This window comes from Hyperolius riggenbachi, chromosome 4 (assembly GCF_040937935.1).
Source record: "Hyperolius riggenbachi isolate aHypRig1 chromosome 4, aHypRig1.pri, whole genome shotgun sequence".
NCBI classification, from domain to species: domain Eukaryota; kingdom Metazoa; phylum Chordata; class Amphibia; order Anura; family Hyperoliidae; genus Hyperolius; species Hyperolius riggenbachi.
Genome location: NC_090649.1, coordinates 208,461,906 through 208,485,200, shown reverse-complemented (window position 1 = coordinate 208,485,200; position 23,295 = coordinate 208,461,906). Strand labels below are relative to the sequence as shown.

Here is a 23,295-nt window from a genome sequence, read left to right as displayed (position 1 = left end):
TTCAGGCCTCTGCATGTTTATTTACTTTGGGGGGGGGGGGGGGGGTAAGCAGAGGAGACACAGCCATGCAGAGCATGTTGAATGACAGGCTGTCTGTAGGCAGCCCCCTGTGCACTTGTCTCCTGCTGTGTGTGTTTCTCGCTGGCCCCAGCTTTGTATCTGTAGTGCTGCCCCTCCCCCTGCACACTGGGGAAATTTAGTGGAGCTGAACTCTTGCACAGGACAGAAGGAAAGCAGAGAAATGCACCCTGTATTTACACAGTTTAGCCTGTATAATTTGATCTCTTTCTGTGTCACATGACTGCAGATAAGCTCATTTGAAAAGCCCTGAATGTTAACATATCTGCTTCCAAGAAAGCAGGAAGTGGACACACTGCAGATTTATTGCAGCATTTGTATCAGCTGTAACAAATGTTTTTCTTTAAAGGACAACTGAAGTGAAACTGATATGGAAGCTGCCATAATTATTTACTTATAAGCAATGCCAGTTGCCTGGCTGTCCTGCTGATCCCCTGCCTCTAATACCTTTACCCTAGCCTCTGAACAAGCATGCAGCATATCAGATGTTTCTGATCATATTGACAGATCTGACAAGATTAGCTGCATGCTAGTTTCTGGTGTGATTCAGACACTACTGCAGCCAAATAGATCAGCAGGGCTGCCAGGCAACTGGTATTGTTTAAGAAGAAATAAATATGGCAGTCTCCATATTCTTCTCACTACAGTTGTCCTTTAAAGGTTATGCTGTTGTGCATCTTTTAGAGCAGAGAGGAGGTTGTCTGTTCAGGTCTGCTTAAAAAGGGACCTGAGCACCTTAATCTGAAACAATCTGCTAGGTACATACAATGCAATTTTCTGACAGATCTACTGTCAGATCGATTATTCCCAACATGTCCTATCTGATTTCTGCACGATTTCCTATAGAAGTGAACAGAAAATCGGAAATCAGATCAGGCATGTTGAAAATTGTCGAACTGACAGTAAATCTGTCCGGAAATTGCATTGTGTGTACTTAGCAGGTACATCGGTTTGCCTCCTCATCCTCTTTTTATTCTGTAAGCAGAGTTGCATTCCTCCCTCGCACGCCACCCGGCTACTTTTTCATGCCACCCGGCTGGAAAAAATTTCTGGGGAGAACACTGTTATAGGTGACACCCTATACTGATCACACATAGAAAAACTAAAGCTACTATATATGGCAAATATCACAAATAACGGTCAAGATCAGTCTCCCCATTAAGGCTGGTTTCACAATGGGACGTTGCGTTTTAGGGGACGTTATGGTCGCATAACGTGCCCCTAACGCAACGTCTGTTGGAGCAGGACGCTGCCAAGAGCCGCGTTACAAGCAGCTCTTAGTGCGCCTGCTCTGTCGGAGGCACTGCTAAGACCACGTGAGCTGAGCTCTCCACATCACGCGGTCGCACCAGCCAATCCGCGGCCGCTCCAGGATGTTAACACTGCAAGTGCAGTGAATAATAAGTAGCCATGTGCCTGGCTACGTAGCGGCCTCTTCCCGCCTCCTCTCCGCCCATAAAATGAAAAAAAAAAAACCCCTACTGAGCATGTGCAAACAGTCTAACGCGGCTTAGCCGCCTTTAAAGTACTGCATGCAGTACGTTATGTAGACGTGCTGCGTTACAATGTAACGCAACGTGGGCACTGTGAACAGCCCATTGATTTTTCATTGCTGTGCGGTGGGGGTGCGTTACAGGCTGCTTTAACGTGCGCCTGTAACGTCCCACTGTGAAACCAGCCTAAATCTTTTTGACACTTTATAGAAATAGACCCTATACCACCCATTTTTACATTTTCCCCATAAAAAACAATCCCCTAACAACAATGACATGATAGATGTTCTCACAACCATCTGGGAAAAAAAACACTGCACATTTCCCTGCAATCACACACAGTCTAACCTATGCTGGCCCTGCCAATTGTAGGATGAACTGCCAAATGTTCTTGTGCAATTGCACCTAATATGTTTGTTAAATCCACAATTAAGGCACCAAGTCAGCATTCTGAAAAGGAGGATAACCCTCCCAACAACTAACCAGGTAAGTTCTCCATGCATACAAGTTATGTTTGGATCAAAAATTGCAGATTTCTAGCAACTCCATAAAAGCAATTATTGCGATCACTGGGACCAGTATGTGTAGAAGCGTTAAGGAAATTTTTTAAGGATAGCGGTGATTACGTATAAAAGAACATTTGTAGAGTGGAGAAAATCTAGTTCTATGTTTCCCATGCTTTTGTAGCACTGGTAGAGAGAAAAAAAATCCCTCCACGGAACCCAATGCATCTCTGCAATGATTCCCACGGCTCTAACTATCGAACATTTAGCAATAGTTAGAGCATTGATAGGGATACTTCCCTAGTTGCGTATCAACAAGGTACAGGCCTCTAAAATTTGAGGAGTGGGTACTGTGTGGGGAGGCAAGGGAATTCCAATTAGTTTAAATGTCCATTGAAACTAACAAATACTACAACCTGGTTCTAATGGTGTGTACACACTTGAAAGATAAATGAAAGATATCAGACCAATTTTACCCCCTTCCATGTAGTATGAGAGCCATACCTACACAGTCTATTCTATGGAGCTGCACTCCCCATCAGATAAAATCTTTGCAAGATGCTGCACACAAAGATGCCCGTACACACTCAAAAGATCATTATCTGCAAAAGATCTGTTCCTGCAAAAGATCCATTCCTGCAAAATGCATTCATAGTCTATGAGATCTGCAGATCCTCATACACACTTGGTTTAACAGACAATCATCTGCAGATCAGATCCACCAGGATGGATTTTCAGATCTGCAGATGATTGCCAGATATGCAGATGAAGTCTGTTAAACCAAGTGTGTATGAGGATCTGCAGATCTCATAGACTATGAATGCATTTTGCAGGAATGGATTTTTTTGCAGGAACTGATTTTTGCAGATAATGATCTTTTGAGTGTGTACGGGCATCTTTGTGTGCAGCATCTTGCAAAGATTTTATCTGATGGGGAGTGCAGCTCCATAGAATAGACTGTGCAGAGTATGGATCTCATACTACATGGAAGGGGGTAAAATTGGTCTGTGATCTTGCATTTTCCAAAGACTTTTATCTCAAGTGTGTATGAAGCATTAGTAATAAAGTGGGATTGTCACCATAAAAAAATGTCAAAAGCAACTGGTCTGAGTGCATTAAGAGATAAAGATGCTAATCCTGGACTCAAAACATTTTCTGTTATGGTTTGGAGTTATCACATACCTTAGGAGCACTGGCCCTTTAACCACTTAAAGCGCAGTGTTCTCCCCAGAATTTTTTTCCAGCTGGGTGGCATGGAAAAGTAGCCAGGTGGGGAGAGATGAAAGAATGCAGGGCGGTGCTTCTCTGCACATTTCTGCTTACAGCATAGGAGGAGGTGAGCCGATGACAGCTGGGTGCTCACCAAAACTAGCCGGGTGGAGCACCCGGCTAAAAGAGCCTGGGGAGAACACTGAAGCGGATCCAAACCGAACATTTTTTTTAACTCAAAATATTTAGTTGTACCACTGACACATACAAATATAAATAAACACTCCTTCAAGCCTATGAGCATTTCAATGCATGCTTTTCACCCTTCTCTTTTCATAAGTAGGGTTATACAGGTGGCAGCCATTAGTAATTCCTCCTTTGCCGGACACCTTCTACTCCACCAGTTTGCCGGATTCAGTCCCGGCAACATGAAAAGAAGGGAGGGGTTCCTCCAATAAATGTAAAATATGTTATATTTATTTGTCATCATGCAGCTGAAAAAAGGCTGCTATTTATTATTATAATTTAGAAAATAGATTTCATTTCTTAAAACCCCCTTAAAGGACTTACAAGCCCAAATAGGTAAAAAAAGAGAAGTACCTTAATCACTTTTAGATGCATGGAGGACGCCATCCGCGCCCTCCATGCAGTTCCGCCGGGTCCCCGCAGTGTGATAGCCCCCCGTGCCGCTCCCGGCCCCACGGACGGGGTCGGGCTCCCCTTCCTCTCCTAAGATGGCCGCCGGAGCTGGCCGCGCAGTCCGCATACACATTAGTGCGGCTGCGCAGCTCTAGGGCCTCCCCCCTCAATCCACGCTACTGTGCGTGGATCGGGGGGGAGGGCCCTAGAGCTGCGCAGCCGCACTAACGTGTATGCGGACTGCGCAACGCGGCCAGCTCCGGCGGCCATCTTAGGAGAGGAAGGGGAGCCCGACCCAGTCTGTGGGGTCGGGAGCGGCACGGGGGGCTATCACACTGCGGGGACCCGACGGAACTGCACGGAGGGCGCGGATGGCGTTCTCCGTGCATTTAAAAGTGATTAAGGTACTTCTCTTTTTTTACCTATTTGGGCTCGTAAATCCTTTAAAGAGAGCCTGAAGCGAGAATAAATCTCGCTTCAGACCTCATAGATAGCAGGGGCATGTGTGCCACTGCTAAAACGCCGCTATCCCGTGGCTTAACGGGGGTCCCTTACCCCCAAATCCCCTCCGTCCTCGCCGGGGATCTCTTCCGCATTGAGGCAGGGCTAACCGCCGCAGCCCTGCCTCACGCGCATCTATCAGACGCGTACCTCCCCCTCTCCCCCGCCCCTCTCAGTCTTCCTTCACTGAGAGGGGCGGGGGAGAGGCGGCGATGCACCGCTGATAGACGCGCTGAGAGGCAGGGCTGCAGCCGTTAGCCCTGCCTCCAGGAGGAGCAAAATCCAGGACCATGTTAGTCGTGGATTTTGCAAGGGGGGATTTGGGGGTGAAGGGACCCCCGTTTAGCCAAGGGATAGCGGCGTTTTAGCAGGGGCACACATGCCCCTGCTAACTATGAGCTCTAAAGCGAGATTTATTCTCGCTTCAGAGTCTCTTTAAGGACCAGACACTTTTTTTCCATTCAGACCACTGCAGCTTTAACGGTTTATTGCTCGGTCATACAACCTACTATCTAAATGAATTTTACCTCCTTTTCTTGTCACTAATACAGCTTTCTTTTGGTGCTATTTCATTGCTGCTGTGATTTTTACTTTTTATTATATTCATCAAAAAAGACATGAATTTTGTCCAAAAAATGATTTATTTTTTTTTAGCTTTCTGTGCTGACATTTTTCAAAAAGTAAAATTTCTATATACATTTATGTCTAAATTTATTGTGCTACATGTCTGATCAATAGACACTTATTGGATTTTTTTTTGTTTGGGTAAAAGTTATAGTGTTTACAAGCTATGGTGCAAAAAGGGAATTTCTCCAGTTTGAAGTCTGTGACTTTTCTGAGCACCTGTCATGTTTCATGAGGTGCTAGAATTCCAGGATAGTATAAACCCCCCAAATGACCCCATTTTGGAAAGAAGACATCCCAAAATATTCACTAAGTTCATAGAAGATTTTATCTTTTGTCACAAGTTAGCGGAAAATGACACTTTGTGACCCCAAAAAAATAAAATAAAAAGTTTCCATTTCTGCTAACTTGTGACAAAAAAAATGAAATCTGACACGGACTCACCATGCCCCTCTCAGAATACTTTGGGGTGTCTACTTTCCAAAATGGGGTCATTTGTGGGGTGTGTTTACTGTCCTGGCATTTTGGGGGTGCTAAATTGTAAGCACCCCTGTAAAGCCTAAAGGTGCTCATAGGACGTTGGGCCCCTTAGCGCACTTAGGCTGCAAAAAAGTTTCACACGTGGTATCGCCGTACTCAGGAGAAATAGTATAATGTGTTTTGGGGTGTATTTTTACACACACCCATGCTGGGTGGGAGAAATCTCTGTAAATGAGAATTTTTTGATTTTTTTTTCCCACCCAGCATGGGTATGTGTAAAAATACACCCCAAAACACATTATACTATTTCTCCTGAGTACGGCGATACCACGTGTGACACTTTTTTGCAGCCTAGGTGCGCTAAGGGGCCCAACGTCCTATGAGTACCTTTAGAATTTCACAGGTCGTTTTGAGGCATTTGATTTCTAGACTACTCCTCACCGTTTAGGGACCAATGCTAGGGCAGTATAGGAACCCCACAAGTGACACCCCAAGGTATTCCGTTAGGAGTATGGAGAGTTCATAGAAGATTTTTTTTTTGTCACAAGTTAGCGGAAATTGATTTTTACCGTTTTTTTTTTTGTTTTTTTTTCACAAAGTGTCATTTACCACTAACTTCTGACAAAAAATAAAATCTTCTATGAACTTATCATACACCTAACGGAATACCTTGGGGTGTCTTTCTAAAAAGGGGTCACTTTTGGGGTTCCTATACTGTCCTGGCATTTTAGGGGCCCAAAACCGTGAGGAGTAGTATGGAAACCAAATGCCTCAAAATGACTGTTCAGGAGTATAAGCATCCGCAAATTTTCCTGACAGGTGGTCTATGAGGGGACGAATTTTGTGAAAACGGTCATAAGCAGGGTGGCCTCTTAGAGGGCAGGTTGTATTGGCACTGAAGTGCAGGATGTTCTCAAATCGTGACCTGGACATGGCAGCAGAGAACATGGGCATGTGATGTATTGGGTGCGTAGACCAATAAGACCGCAATTCATTCTTTTTGACTAGACCCATGTTAAAGAGAATCTGTATTGTTAAAATCGCACAAAAGTAAACATACCAGTGCGTTAGGGGACATCTATTACCCTCTGTCACAATTTCACCGCTCCCCGCCGCATTAAAAGTAGTCAAAAACTGTTTTAAAAAGTTTGTTTATAAACAAACAAAATGGCCACCAAAACAGGAAGTAGGTTGATGTACAGCATGTCCACACATAGAAAATACATCCATACACAAGCAGGCTGTATACAGCCTTACTTCTGAATCTCAAAAGATCACTTGTGTGTGTTTACCTTCTGTCCCCAGCTTCTCTCATGCACTGAACATTACAGGCTTCCTGCAGACAGCTCTGCCTATGTTGTTAATTCCTTAGTATGTGACAGACCAGCTCCTTTCACAGCCTCCAGAGGAGGATTTTTATCCAGCTCTCTTCTATCACTGATAAGATAGCAGAGAAGCTGCTGGCTTATGTAAATAAAACACACACTGGAGTGTGCATAGAGGAACAGTTCAACACTGAAGAACTTGGCAGCCTTCCAGACACAGGCCGACAAGTCTGACAGGGGAAAGATACATTGATTTATTACAGAGATGGTTATAGTAGAAAGAGCTGCAGCAAGCCAGATCACATTAGAATAGGTTTAGGAACTTGTAGGATGGTAGAAAAAACGTAATTTTTGTTACAGAGTCACTTTAAGGAGAAGGCCCCAAAAAATGTTAAGTTTTGGAAACTTGGAGTGGTTTCTACCGAAAAGGCTGGGCATGGTAGCCTCTCGGATTGGCGGTAGTGTATTGTGTGGCATAACTGTTGGTCTCAGCCACAATTAAGTCATAGAGATCCACGGTGCAGAACAGATGAAAAAAAAGTCTAGGGCCAATCCTAGATTATCTGTCTCCACTTGGAGTCCAGACTGGGCGGTGAAAGGGGGCAGTACGGGTGCGGCGGAACCAGGGGATTGCCAATTGAGATTTGCCATCACCTCTGGGAGACTATGGGTAGTACGGGACCGTTTTGATGGTGGCTGCGACTCGGGTCTTAATTCACGTGCCACCGAACCAGTTTCTACTACCATGCTGGTGCTCGCCACTTCACCAGGGTCTATGGTAGTACTGGTGCTAGGTCCAGGAGATGCTACACTTCTGGTGCATCCCTCACCAAGAAAACTCGGATCAGCGCTAGCACCACTCTGCTGCCCTTGAGTCTGATCCTGCGGTCCAGTGACATGGGGTGTGGTACGCCTGGCTCTAGCTCTAGACTGCTAAATTTAGGGGGTATTCCTCTGAGACTACCCAGGAAAAAGAGCACCTACCTAGCAAAAGGGAGTACTTATGAAGTTGAAAGCTGTGGTCACTGAGTTGAAAGCTGTAGTCACTGAGTTTTGATAAAAAATAAAAATAAATAAAAACTGATCTTTACAGCGCCACAGTTATTGTCCAGTGTTTTTTGCAGTGATCAGAAAAAAAAAAATTCTGTCACTGCGGTGGGGCGGGTGAGGGTTTGGCCGGGTGATCAGAAGCCCGCAGGGGGCATATTAGGGCCTGATCTGATGGGTAGGTGTGCTAGGGGGTGACAGGAGGTGATTGATGAGTGTCTCAGGGGGTGATTAGAGGGGAGAATAGATGCAATCAATGCACTGGGGAGGTGATTGGAAGGGGGTCTGAGGGGGATCTGAGGGTTTGGCCGAGTGATCAGGAGCCCACACGGGGCAAATTAGGGCCTGATCTGATGGGTAGATGTGCTAGGGGGTGACAGGAGGTGATTGATGGGTGTCTCAGGGTGTGATTAGAGGGGGGAATAGATGCAAGCAATGCACTGGGGAGGCGATCTGAGGGTGTGGGCGGGTAATTGGATGCCCCCAAGGGGCAGATGAGGTTCTGGTATGATGGGTAGCAGTGACAGGTGGTGACAGGGGGTGATTGATGGGTGATCAGTGGGCGATTAGAGGGGAGAACAGATGTAAACAATGCACTTGGGAGGTGATCTGAGAGCGGGTCTGCGGGCGATCTGATGGTGTGGGCGGGAGATCAGGTGCCCGCAAGGGGCAGGTTAGGGTCTGATCTGATGGGTGGCAGTGAGAGGGGGTGATTGACAGGTGAAGGGAGAATAGATGTATCCAGTACACAAGGGGGGGGTGATCAGGAGCCCCCAGGGGGCAGTTTAGGAACTAATCTAAAAGTAAAATATAGCGTTGACAGATAGTGACAGGGGGTGATTGATGGGTGATTAGGGGGGGTGATTGGGTGCAAACAGTGGTCTGAGGGCATGATCAGGGGGGGTTTGAGGGGTGCTGTGGGCGATCAGGGGGCAGGATATGTGTGTGTGTGTGTGTGTGTGTGTGTGTGTGTGTGTGTGTGTGTGTGTGTGTGTGTGTGTGTGTGTGTGTGTGTGTGTGTGTGTGTGTGTGTGTGTGTGTGTGTGTGTGTGTGTGTGTGTGTGTGTGTGTGTGTGTGTGTGTGTGTGTGTGTGTGTGTTCACTAGAAGGGCTGCCTCCTGCCCTGGTGGTCCCTCAATCACTGGGACCACCAGGGGAAGAGGCAGCCTGTATAATACACTTTGTATACATTACAAAGTGTATTATACACTTTGTATGCGGCAGATTGGGGGTTAACAACCCGCCGGCGCTGCTAATTGGCCGGTGGGTTGATGTCGTGGGTGGGCGGAGCCTAATGCCGGTGGATGCGTGCGCATCCATGCGCGCGATCCCCGGTTAATTGGTCCCCCAGGTGCCGCCACCGATCGGCGTTACACGGCCCTGGGGGTGCCACTTTGCCACCGCCTATTGGTAGTGGGCAGTCGGCAAGTGGTTAATTGCCATCGGCTGGAAAAACAGTAGCATGCTGGGGGGAACTTTTTATCTATAATATATTCCTCCTCTTCCCTGTATTTCCCCTCCTTCTAATGACATAAGGCAGTGCACTTCCTAGTATAGACCTCAGTGGGAGTGTCTGAAGACTCTGGGAGGAGGGTGGGTAACAAATACATAATTAGCAAGATAGGTAGAGAAGATGCAGAGAGGCACACTTGTCCTGGTGATTATTTTGGGTGCATGACCTTGGATGCTAAGCGACATCCCAAGTAATAATTAGCAAGAGGGGAAAAAAAAAAAGTGAGGGAGGAAACAATATCAGGATTAGCTTCATTTAAAGCTAACAAAGATGGAAACGGCCTAGAATAGTATTCTCTGCTTCTCCTTTATAAAATTCACAGGAATCATAACGTGGACAGTGCAATGCATCTGTTATGTAAGTAGAACTAGTATTTATCTACGTATATATGTGTTTTTTATTTCTAGGTTAGCATGGGTGTCACTTTTTCTTCAAGCACCATACACATATTAAATGTTGCCTGTCAGGATCGAGTTTGATCCTTTCTTTGGTTGAATGTTCAGGGGGAGGAATGGAATATGGAGCTTCCAGGGTATGGAGAAGAAAAGTACAGTCAGGTATGGCTGTTGCTAAACATTTGGGGCTTGATTCACTAAACCGGGATAATATCATGACTGTTTTCGTGCGATCGCGAATTATCGCTTGCAATCACAAATTTTCACGTGAAAATAATATCGTTTTCATACAAAAAGCCACAATTGTGCTCGATAATTCACGATAATGCGCTAACGGCCGTGATATTATCACGGTTTAGTGAATCAAGCCCCTGGTGTGCTGGATTTTGATGCGATGTTGGGGAGACACCAGAACACCTGCTAGAAGTGAGAGGGAAATGAAGGCTGACATTTGTTTCCTTTTAAACAATGCAAATTACCTGGCTGGCCCTGCGGCTCTAATATTTATAACCATAGATCCTGAACAAGCATGCAGATCAGATGTTTCTGACTGAAGTCAGACTGGATCAGTCACATGCTTGTTTCAGGTGTGCAATTCAGACACCATTAATGCCAAAAGATTAGCAGGACTGCCAGGCAACTAGTACTGTTTAAACTGAAATAAATATGGCACCTTCTATAGCCAGTTCACATCAGGTTCCCTTTAAAAAAGGAACTCGAGTCGAGACCTATGTAATTTGCATTTTTTTCCCTTTTGAATACCAGTTGCCTGGCAGTGCTGCTGATTTTTCTGGTCAGTAGGGTCTAAAAAACACACCTGACACAAGCATGCAGCTAACCTTGTCAGATTTATCATAGACATCTGATCTGCATGCTTGTTCGGGATCTATGGCTTTAAGTATTAGATACAGAGGTTCAGTAGGACAGCCAGGCAATGAGCATTATTTACAAGGAAATAAACATGTTAGCCTCCGTATCCCTCGCACCTCAGGTTCCCATTCAAGCGGTATCGTCACCATAAAAATCAAATTTCAACAGCAACTGGTCTGAGTGTATTAAGTGATAAAGATGCTAATCCTGCATTCAAAACTTTCAAAAAATTGTCTGCTGTTATGATTTTGAGTTATCTGATACTTAAGGAGCACTGGCTCTTTAGTAGTCGGTGCCAAAGAATTGCATGCTGGGGGTTATTTTTATCTATAATATATTCCTCCTCTTCCCTTTATTTCCCTGTCTGCTGCTTATCTGAAACCTGATCCCTTACTCACTTGTGTTTACAAGCAAGGCTGAGGTGACTCAGTGATTGGAGGAGACAAGGAAAAAAGTAAAAGGCAGAAATGACATCATGAGTTAGCCTTTACTGTGGGCAAAAGACATGGCCCCCACCAGGAACAGAATTCTCGTCATTTACTATATAACATTCACTGAAATCAAAATGTGGACAGTATAATACATGTGTTATGTAAGTAGATCAAGTATTTATCTACTTCTATATGTGTTTTTTTTCCCTGGAATAGTATGGCTGATCCTACTGCTTTAAAGGGACTCCGAGCTCAGAAAAAAAAAGGAAAGTTGTACTCACCAGGGGCTTTCTCCAGCCCAGTGCTGGTCGGGAGGTCCCACGCCGGCGTCCTGGCTCCTCTCCTTCTCCCCGCTCCGGAATGGCTGGCAGGCCGCAGCCCGGGCGACACTCTCCCGAGTGTCGGGCTGCTTCTTCCACATATGACGCGGATTACGTCACAAGCCGGCCGCCTCGCGTCATCACGGCGGCCGGCGTGAAAGTACTGCGCATGCGCGCTTTGTTCGCGCATGCGCAGTACTTTCACGCCGGCCGCCGTGATGACGCGAGGCGGCCGGCGTGTGACGTAATCCGCGTCATATGCGGAAGAAGCAGCCCGACACTCGGGAGAGTGTCGCCCAGGCTGCGGCCTGCCAGCCATTCCGGAGCGGGGAAAAGGAGAGGAGCCAGGACGCCGGCGTGGGACCTCCCGACCAGCACTGGGCTGGAGAAAGCCCCTGGTGAGTACAACTTTCCTTTTTTTTCTGAGCTCGGAGTCCCTTTAAAGGGGAACTGAAGAGAGAGGTATATGGAGGCTGTCATGTTTATTTCCTTTTAGACAACACCAGTTGCCTGGCAGCCCTGCTGATCCTCTGCCTCTAATACTATTAGCCGTAGCCCCTGAACAAGCATGCAGCAGATCAGGTGTTTCAGTGGTTCAGACTTATAAGTCTGATCTGACAAGACTAGCTGCATGCTTGTTTCTGGTTTTCATCAGATACTACTGCAGAGAAATAGACCAGCAGGGCTGCCAGGCAACTGGTATTGATTAAAAGGAAATAAACATGACAGCCTCTATATACCTCTCTCTTCAGTTCCCCTTTAAGGGAACTTGTCCCCTAAAAGATAATTTTATTAAATAATACATGTAAATGATTTATGGATAGGAAAAATGTCTGGAATCATGTTACGGTTACCTTAATCCTGCACAGACAACTAAATTCTCCTCAGTTGGTACTGTGTCATAAATCACTTTGAGTGTGCTGCTCTCTCACTGTCTCTTCAGCACTAAAGATGTGAAATTTCACTTATTTGTTTTATTTTGCTCTACATTTACTGTAATTAGCAGTGACTGAATAAGATCCTTAAAGAGAGCAAAAAAAAAAAAAGGATTCAGAAGGCTCAGGAAAGCAGCCCTCGAGTGTATCGTTTCTGCTGCTAGTCTAATTTAGGGCGGAACAGTGCTTTTTAGTACTGCTAGATTTGGGCGCAGCCGGTGCAACCATAGGCTATAATAGGAATCACATCACACAGCGCTCAGTGAGTAACGTCGGCGCTGTCAAAAGACGGAGCCGAAGTTGCTTAAAAAACACAATAATGCGGCCTCCAGCAATCGCTGGAAGCCGAATTATATAATTCCCCCACTATCCATGGCGGCCTGGAGAGGGAATAGTAATTAACACGGCCGGGACTTGTGCAGAAGCAGGATCAGCCATATACCAGCTGTATCCTGCGCCCAAGTCTACCGGCGCTGGTTTCAAATGTATGCAGTTTAGGGGGCCCAACAGGAAATCTCACAGGGAATTTTTGCTAATGTGATTGGGTGGACAGCACCCTCTTGAACTGCTAAATTTCAGCTAGGTTGTAGTAAACTACACCCACATTATTCAGCCAATTACAACGCTTCCTGCTGAAGAGGATGCTGTGATTGTTTAACTGTTCCCAATGAGGTTTCCTGCTGGGTCTCCTAAACTAGACTATCGCCTTGTTTCCTTCCAGGCTTCCACATAGAATACACTTTGCTCTGCACAGTCTGTTCCACACCAAGTGCTGGAACTGTTGCCCGCGTTAAAAAGCCCCAATCATTTTGTACGACAACAATTGTGTGCGAGTACACACCTGTACCATTGCAGATGCTTCCTTACACTACAGATGAGCAAAACACATTGTTGCTATGGGTAGGTGAGGAGCAACAACAATCCGACAGAAGCAGCTTCCAGTAGCTAGGGTAAGGAGGAGAACAATGCACTCAGCCATTGTTAAAGAGACTCCGTAACAAAAATTGCATCTTGTTTTTATCATCCTACAAGTTCCAAAAGCTATTCTAATGTGTTCTGGCTTACTGCAGCACTTTCTACTAGCACAGTCTCTGTAATACATCAATGTATCTTTCCCCTGTCAGACTTGTCGGCCTGTGTCTGGAAGGCTGCCAAGTTCTTCAGTGTTGTGGTTCTGCTATGAACTCCCCCTCCCAGGCCCCTCTATGCACACTGCCTATGTATTATTTAGATTAGGGCAGCTTCTCTCTTATCTTTTACAAGCTGGATAAATCGTCCTCTGAGCTGGCTGGGCTTTCACATACTGAGGAATTGCAGACAAGGGCAAAGCTGTTTGCAGGATGAGCAGCCTGAAACTTCAGTGCATGAGAACTGCAGGGGGAAAGAAACACACAAATGATCTCTTGAGATTCAAAAGGAAGAGTGTATACAGTCTGCTTGTGCATGGATGTATTTTCTATGTGTGGACATACTGTACATCAACCTACTTCCTGTTTTGGTGGCCATTTTGTTTGTTTGTTTATAAACCAACTTTTTAAAACTGTTTTTAACCACTTTTAATGCGGCGAGGAGCTGCAAAATTGTGACAGAGGGTAAAAGGAGATGTCCCCTAACGCACTGGTATGTTTACTTTTGTGCGATTTTAACAATACAGATTCTCTTTAAAGGTCCATGTTAGGTTTTGAAACAGCCCAATGGGACACACTAATAATTCACTCCCAAATGTCATTAAAGTGGACTCAAATTAAAAATACAAGATTTCAGAAATAAAATCTATTTTCTAAATTTATAATAATAAATAGCAGCCTTTTTCAGCTTCATGATGACAAATATAAAATATTTTACATTTATTGGGAAGAACCCCTCCCTTCCTTTCATATTGCCAGGACTGAATCCGGCAAACTGGTGGAGTAGAAGGTGTCCGGCAAAGGAGGAATTACTAATGGCTGCCACCTGTATAACCCTAGTTATGCAAAGAGAAGGGTGAAAAGCATGCACTGAAATGCTCATAGGCTTGAAGGAGTGTTTATTTATCTTTGTATGTGTCAGAGTGGTGCAACTAAAGTTTTTTTATTAAAAAAAAATGTTTGGTTTGGGTGCGCTTTAACCTGTGCATAGTTCCAGTTTATTCTTGCCCCTGTGGATCAAATATCTGCAGGAAAGTCAAATTAAAAGCTCACCTAACCGAAAGTAACTGAGAGCCACCATGTCTATTGTAATAACAGCACCATATAGAAATTACAAAGTTCATCCTGAAAGACACTCTAATCAGCACAAATACTACATTTAAAAAAAACATAAACGTTGCATGTTATTATTCGCTGTTTTATTAATGCCTAGCCAAATATGTCCAAGTGATTTCTCGAACCTCTTGGGAGAGCTGTGCTATGCAGAGTTCATAGAGTTGTCATGAGGCAGACACATGTCACATCTGGTAGCCTTCACCCTCCACTAATGATTCATAAACGGCAACTTTCTTACCCGTGGCCGGTCCTTAGTGATGGGGTAAAATCTTCTGTTGAAGCTGTCCGCTATAAGCACTGCCTGCAACGGAGGAAGCTCTTCATCATTCCCCGTACCTCGCTTCCCCACCCGGGCAGCCATATCTGTCGCGCTTCTAGATAGCCGCCCCGGCCACCGTATGCACTGTCACTGAGCGCCCTCTACGGTGTCTCACAAGCACCAAACTCAGATGCGATGTTTCCATCGCGGAACTGAACACCGCCATCTTGCTACACCTCCGTCGAGAAAGCTAGATTAATCTTAATTTGTACATACTTTCGTACGTGATAAAAGGATCATTGTAATTATAAAAAATATTTTTTTTTTCGTTTTAGTACGAAAACTGCACTACGGTTTTCATACTAAAGCATTTTGTTATGTTTACTTTTATGTGGTATTTATTTCAGTTTTTTTAGAGCACTGACATTACAGAGCGCTGTATAGAGTATATTGTCTTGTCACTAACTGTCCCTCAGAGCGGCTCACAATCTAGTCCCTACCATAGTCATATGTCTATGTATTATGTGGCATGTGTCATAGTCTAGGGCCAAATTAGGGGGAAGTCAATTAACTTATCTTTATGTTTTTGGGATGGGGAACCAGAGTGCCCACAGGAACCCATGCAGACATTGGGAAAACTAACAAACTCCTTGCAGATGTTGATCTGGCTGGGATTCAAACACCAGATTTTTGTGGGTCCAACCTGGGGGGGGGGGGGGGGGGGGGGCGTGCGCGTCACAGCGAAAAATGGGCGTGGCCATGACATTGTATGGGCGGATCTAATGTAATGATGTAACAGCGAGGCATAAGAAAGCAGTGTTTACGCCATGATGTGGACAAACGATGGGTCATGGGTGTGCAGAAACTGTGTGATGCTAATAGTATACCGTAACCACAAAGCAGCAAACATAGCCATCTATGACCATTAAATAATAAATGCAGTAACAGTTACCACGGACACCAGAAACTAAATGCAATGGGCAACATGTCAGCACAAAATAAACGCAGTGCGGGCAACATGTCAGTATAAAATAAATGCAATGCAGGCAACATGTCAGTACAAAATAAACGCAATGCGGGCAAACATGTCAGTACAAAATAAACGCAATGCGGGCAACATGTCAGTACAAATAAACGCAATGCGGGCAAACATGTCAGTACAAAATAAACGCAATGCGGGCAACCATGTCAGTACAAAATAAACGCAATGCGGGCAACATGTCAGTACAAAATAAAAACGCAATGTGGGCAAACATGTCAGTACAAAATAAACGCAATGCGGGCAACATGTCAGTACAAAATAAACGCAATGCGGGCAAACATTTCACCAGAAAATTACTGCAATGCGGGCAAACATTTCACCAGAAAATGAACGCAATGCGGGCAAACATTTCCCCAGAAAAGAAACGCAATGCGGGCAAACATTTCCCCAGAAAAGAAACGCAATGCGGGCAAACATTTCACTAGAAAGTAAACGCAATGCGGGCAAACATTTCACCAGAAAAGAAACGCAATGCGGGCAAACATTTCACCAGAAAAGAAACGCAATGCGGGCAAACATTTCACCTGAAAAAGAAACGCAATGCGGGCAAACATTTCACCAGAAAAGAAACGCAATGCTGGCAAACATTTCACCAGAAAAGAAACGCAATGCGGGCAAACATTTTACCAGAAAAGAAACGCAATGCGGGCAAACATTTCACCAGAAAAGAAACGCAATGCGGGCAAACATTTCACCAGAAAAGAAACGCAATGCGGGCAAACATTTCACCTGGAAAAGAAACGCAATGCGGGCAAACATTTCACCTGGAAAAGAAACGCAATGCGGGCAAACATTTCACCTGGAAAAGAACCACAATGCGGGCAAACATTTCACCAGAAAAGAAACGCAATGCGGGCAAACATTTCACCTGGAAAAGAAACACAATGCGGGCAAACATTACACCAGAAAAGAAACGCAATGCGGGCAAACATTTCACCTGGAAAAGAAATGCAATGCGGGCAAACATTTCACCAGAAAAGAAACGCAATGCGGGCAAACATTTCACCTGAAAAAGAAACGCAATGCGGGCAAACATTTCACCTGGAAAAGAAACACATTGGGCTCTATTCTCAAAGAGCCAAAAGTACCGCAAAATTTTAGCGCTAAATTCCCGCCAGCGGTAAACTCCGCATTTTTTCAGCATTCACTAACATTTTCCGCATGTTTTCCGCATGCGGGAAAAAAGATGCGGAAACAGGCATTATTCATGCGGGAATCATGCGGTAAAAAGGTCGCATTAAAAAGTGTTTAAAAAAAAAAAGTTAAAGTCCACCAAGCACAGCCCTTAAGCCTCCACACTTCATTAAAGTCAATGGGATGCGGAATATATCACCTACTACTTGTAGGTGATAAAAATTCGGTAATTAACGAAGAAATGATGCGCCTGAACATCTTTGAGAATTGATCTTTTATTGCGGAAAATACCGACTTTTGCGGAAATTTTACCGCATGAATCCCGCACTTTTATCACACTTTTTCCGCATGCGGAAAAAACATGCGGAACATTTTGAGAATCCCAACTTGCCGGTATTTTGGGTGCAAACTTCCCGCATGTACTTTACCGCATGCGGAAACTCATTGAGAATAGAGCCCAATGCGGGCAAACATTACACCAGAAAAGAAACGCAATGCGGGCAAACATTTCACCTGGAAAAGAAATGCAATGCGGGCAAACATTTCACCAGAAAAGAAACGCAATGCGGGCAAACATTTCACCTGAAAAAGAAACGCAATGCGGGCAAACATTTCACCAGAAAAGAAACGCAATGCGGGCAAACATTTCACCTGAAAAAGAAACGCAATGCGGGCAAATATTTCACCTGAAAAAGAAACGCAATGCGGGCAAACATTTCACCTGAAAAAGAAATGCAATGCGGGCAAACATTTCACCAGAAAAGAAACGCAATGCGAGCAAACATTTCACCAGAAAAGAAACGCAATGCAGGCAAACATTTTACCAGAAAAGAAACGCAATGCGGGCAAACATTTCACTAGAAAGTAAACGCAATGCGGGCAAACATTTCACCAGAAAAGAAACGCAATGCGGGCAAACATTTCACCAGAAAAGAAACGCAATGCGAGCAAACATTTCACCTGAAAAAGAAACGCAATGCGGGCAAACATTTCACCAGAAAAGAAACGCAATGCTGGCAAACATTTCACCAGAAAAGAAACGCAATGCGGGCAAACATTTTACCAGAAAAGAAACGCAATGCAAGCAAACATTTCACCAGAAAAGAAACGCAATGCGGGCAAACATTTCACCAGAAAAGAAACGCAATGCGGGCAAACATTTCACCAGAAAAGAAACGCAATGCGGGCAAACATTTCACCTGGAAAAGAAACGCAATGCGGGCAAACATTTCACCTGGAAAAGAAACGCAATGCGGGCAAACATTTCACCTGGAAAAGAAACACAATGCGGGCAAACATTTCACCAGAAAAGAAACGCAATGCGGGCAAACATTTCACCTGGAAAAGAAACACAATGCGGGCAAACATTACACCAGAAAAGAAACGCAATGCGGGCAAACATTTCACCTGGAAAAGAAATGCAATGCGGGCAAACATTTCACCAGAAAAGAAACGCAATGCGGGCAAACATTTCACCTGAAAAAGAAACGCAATGCGGGCAAACATTTCACCTGGAAAAGAAACACAATGCGGGCAAACATTACACCAGAAAAGAAACGCAATGCGGGCAAACATTTCACCTGGAAAAGAAATGCAATGCGGGCAAACATTTCACCAGAAAAGAAACGCAATGCGGGCAAACATTTCACCTGAAAAAGAAACGCAATGCGGGCAAATATTTCACCTGAAAAAGAAACGCAATGCGGGCAAACATTTCACCTGAAAAAGAAATGCAATGCGGGCAAACATTTCACCAGAAAAGAAACGCAATGCGAGCAAACATTTCACCAGAAAAGAAACGCAATGCAGGCAAACATTTTACCAGAAAAGAAACGCAATGCGGGCAAACATTTCACCAGAAAAGAAACGCAATGCGGGCAAACATTTCACCAGAAAAGAAACGCAATGCGGGCAAACATTTCACCAGAAAAGAAACGCAATGCGGGCAAACATTTCACCAGAAAAGAAACGCAATGCGGGCAAACATTTCACCAGAAAAGAAACGCAATGCGGGCAAACATTTCACCAGAAAAGAAACGCAATGCGGGCAAACATTTCACCTGGAAAAGAAACGCAATGCGGGCAAACATTTTACCTGGAAAAGAAACGCAATGCGGGCAAACATTTCACCTGGAAAAGAAACGCAATGCGGGCAAACATTTTACCTGGAAAAGAAACGCAATGCGGGCAAACATTTCACCTGCAAAAGAAACACAATGCGGGCAAATATTTTTACCAGAAAAGAAACGCAATGCTGGCAAACATTTCCCCTGGAAAAGAAGCACAATGGCCTCGATTCATAAAGCATTCCCGCATTCGGAAATGCAGAAAACCGCTCACTTTACCGACCACACAGCAAAATATGTATTCATAAAGGCTTTTTCCGCATGAAAAGCCGACATTCGCGAGCAGAGTGATCAATCACCGCCTTGCGCGGTGATTATCATAGCAAAAGTAACAAATGTCAATTCATAAAGATTAGAGGTAACGGTATGCGGACGGGTATTACCGCTACCTCTGATGTGGCGAGAAGCGTGCGGAATACAGTGCAGTGAATGGGACAGACCTCCCAAGCAGCTGCAGAGAGAACACCGCACGGAGGGATTCCGCCTGCTTCTCCTGTTTCCGCATGTCTCCCGACAGCCTAACGCCTGCCTACAGCGGAATATCTCCGCACGCCTGTCACAAGTAGCAAAATTTTTATGAATTACCACCCTGAAGGCGGAAATACCGACAGCGGTGTTTCCCCGCTCGACGTTACCTTCCCGACAGCACTTTTATGAATCGAGGCCAATGCGGGCAAACATTACACCTGGAAAAGAAAGCATTTACTCACCTGGCATAAGTCTCCCGCCTCTGGCGCGCTGCTCCTGGGACCATCTTGCTGCTGATCTTCTCTCCCGCGCTGACAGGGCTACGGCAAGATGGCGCCCGAAGCCCTGTACTGGAGACACAAATAGTCTCCAGTACAGGGCTCCGGCAGCCATCTTGCCGTAGCCCTGCTCGCCTGCCGGTGTCGGAACAGACAATGGAAGAGGAGGCTGGAGCGGGGCTGCAGGTAATGAACTGGCACGGCTTCTATAGACGCCGCTGCCAGTTCATGAGGAGAGAGTGGCCAGAGTCCCGAGGCCGGGACATCTCGCTGCTGAAAGCGGGACGTTTCCCGGGACCTCATGCTGCCTGGGACAGCGGACCCCGAATCCGGGACACGTCCCGGGTAATCCGGGACGTATGGTCACTCTAAACCCCACACTGCAAGGCAAGAGCGCTAACCACTACAACACCATGGTATTATAGTATTATCAGTATACACCTATAAACGACGTATACAGCTTCCTCAGCATTTTAAAATAATAGCCAAATCACCTGTCTGTTGCCCCGATTTTCCTTGATTTTTTTTCTTGTCAGGAAATGAGTTAGTTCACACAGTGGTGTAGCAATAGGGGATGCAGAAGTTGTGACCACACCGGGGCCCCTGGCCTGGACAAGAGGGGCCCTTCTTCATCCATCTTATTAGCGTTGCATTGGTGCTATGCTGGTAATGAATACCTCTATATGTGCATTGAATACAACCCGAGGTGGGTTCTAAAAATCCTAATTGCACACAGATGCTGGGTCTGCATATAATACCCAGCCTCTGTTGCTATACAGGCCCCCCTGCGCTCTGCTGTGACCCCATAAATCATGTGTCGTGCTAAGCGTTACGCAGCGTGTCGATAGCCGGCTGTTTATGTCTATACTGTCAGTCTCGCGGCTCCCCCGCCTCCTCTATGTCGCCGCTCCTCGCCTGCGTCCCTTCTCTCCAGTCAGCGGGGAGGGAAGGGATGCGGGCGGGGAGCGGCGACATAGAGGAGGCGGGGGAGCCGCGAGACTGACAGTACAGACATAAACAGCCGGCTATCGACACGCTGCGTGACGCTTAGCGCAGCGTACAATTTATGGGGTCACAGCAGAGAGCAGGGGGGCCTGTGGGGGGACTGTATAGCAACAGAGGCTGGGTATTATATGCAGACCCAGCATCTGTGTGCAATTAGGATTTTTAGAACCCACCTCGGGTTCTCTTTAACCCATTCAGGTTCCGTCGTTTTCACTTGAGAAATGTTCACCTCCCATTCATTAGCCTATAACTTCATCACTACTTATCACAATGAACTGATCTATATCTTGTTTTTTCCGCCACCAATTAGGCTTTCTTTGGGGGGTACATTTTGCTAAGAGCCACTTTACTGTAAATGCATTTTAACAGGAAGAATAAGAAAAAAACGGAAAAAAATCATTATTTCTCAGTTTTCAGCCATTATAGTTTTAAAATAATACATGCCTCCATAATTAAAACTCACGTTTTGTATTTGCCCATATGTCCCGGTTATTACACCATTAAAATTATGTCCCTATCACAATGTATGGCGACAATATTTTATTTGGAAATAAAGGTGCATTTTTTCCGTTTTGCATCCATCACTATTAACAAGTTTAAAATAAAAAAAATATAGAAATATTTCATCTTTACATTGATATTTAAAAAGTTTAGACCCTTAGGTAAATATTTACATGTTTGGTTTTTTTTATTGTAATGTTTTTTTTTTTATATTAAACATTTTATTTGGGTATTTTTGGTAGGGTGGGATGTAAAGTATAGTTTTAAAATGTAATTGTGTGTTATGTTTAACTTTTTTTTAATTTTAGTTGTAGTTTTACTTTTTGGCCACAAGATGAGTTTGTTTACATGACGTCACTCTAAGCGTAACTCACGCTTAGAGTGACTCATCGGGAAGGGAACGGCCAGAAAAGGCGCAGCTTCCGAGAGAAGCTGTCGCTTTTTCAGCGGGGGAGAGGAATCAGTGATCGGGCACCATAGCCCGATACATTGATTCCTTGGCTACCGAATCCGCAGCCGGGAGTGCGCGTGCACGCGCGCGATCGGCCGCGGGAGTGCGCAGTAGCGCGCATGGTTCCTGGACGTAGTTTCTACGTCCAGGAACCAAAATAGGTTAACAAACTGTTTCCTTACTCTGATTACACCTCTCTGATACTGCAGCTGTCTTAATCTGTTTTGGGGCTCCATATCAATAGAGTGCAGATTTAACACTTTGGGTATGATCCAGCTGCCACCACTAGCATCAAAGTGTACCGGAGATAAATGACACAGGGGCGTATCTAGAAATCACTGGCCCCCCCCCCCCCCCCCCCCTGCAAAACTTTGGATGTGTCGCTCCCCTGCCATCCTCTTCCACCTCCTGGATCCTTCGTTATAGCTCCTGGAAACTTCGGCTAGTTGGCGCAGGCGCAGTGCTCCTTTGTCGCGGTCCCACAGCCAGGAATGTTCTGCGCTGGCGCAGTAAACCCCGACTCCCGAAGTTACCGGAGCTATAACGGAGGATCCAGGAGGTGGAAGAGGACAGTGGGGGAGCAATCAGGCCGAAGGAGGCTGGAGGAAGTCCAATGTATATATGAATCTTTTTTTTTTCAATTCACCTCAGGTTTTCTTTAACCTTTTCCGGACCGCCTATATGAGATCCTACGCCGCACTTACTTGTGGCTGTTCTAGCTTGATGAGGCGTAGGATCTACGCCGCCCGCCATTACAGCTCCCTGACACGATCATGCACACATGAGAGGGGAGATTAAGCTGTCGTCTGACAGCTGACATCTCCCCTCAGTGATCAGCAACCATCACGTGCTGATCACGTGATCACTGCGTGATCACTATGATCGCCCGGAGGATCGTAGTGATCACCAGTTACGGCTGCAGTGTAGGGGGGGAAAGGAGGATCCACTCACCTCCCTGCTGTTCCGGCGACGAGCAGCGCTCCCCATCCAGCTTCTCTGCTCCCTCTAACGTCAGCGCCGGGTCCTGGCTTGATGACGCCATCAAGCCGCGACCCGGAACTGAGCGGCAATAGGAGCAGAGATGCCGGCCGGAGCAGAGGAGTCCACAACAGCTCATCGCCGGAGCCTGGAAGGCGAGGGAAGGCTGCTGCGCACAGGGGGGACACCTGGCCACCATGGGGACACACAGCCCAGCACACAGAACTGGGGATCCGGCTGCTTGACCCCCCAAACGCGCCTCCCCCATGCAAAAACGCCTGGTGCTTAAGGGGGGTTAGGCGGCCGGTCCCCAAATGATTAAACTTGTTCAAACCCTAGCTGTTTTGCTGCAGTGCAAAACCGCAACAAAATGCAAGTAATGCTTTCCGATGGGCCTGCTACATTTTTAGGAAACCTCTCCAATTTGTCTGTAAAATTACAAAAAAA

At 45.6% G+C, this 23,295-nt stretch overlaps 1 protein-coding gene across 1 annotated transcript in view; it reads right to left on the bottom strand.

Annotated features, from left to right (window-relative positions):
- Positions 1–15,016, bottom strand: part of EIF2B5 (eukaryotic translation initiation factor 2B subunit epsilon) — a 68,386-nt gene extending 53,370 nt beyond the window's left edge. Inside the window, exon 1 of the mRNA XM_068281299.1 lies at positions 14,845–15,016. Within this exon, the coding sequence (XP_068137400.1) occupies positions 14,845–14,967 (123 nt within the window). The 5' untranslated portion in view covers positions 14,968–15,016. The remainder of the gene's footprint in view (positions 1–14,844) is intronic.
- Between the last annotated feature and the right edge of the window lie 8,279 nt (positions 15,017–23,295).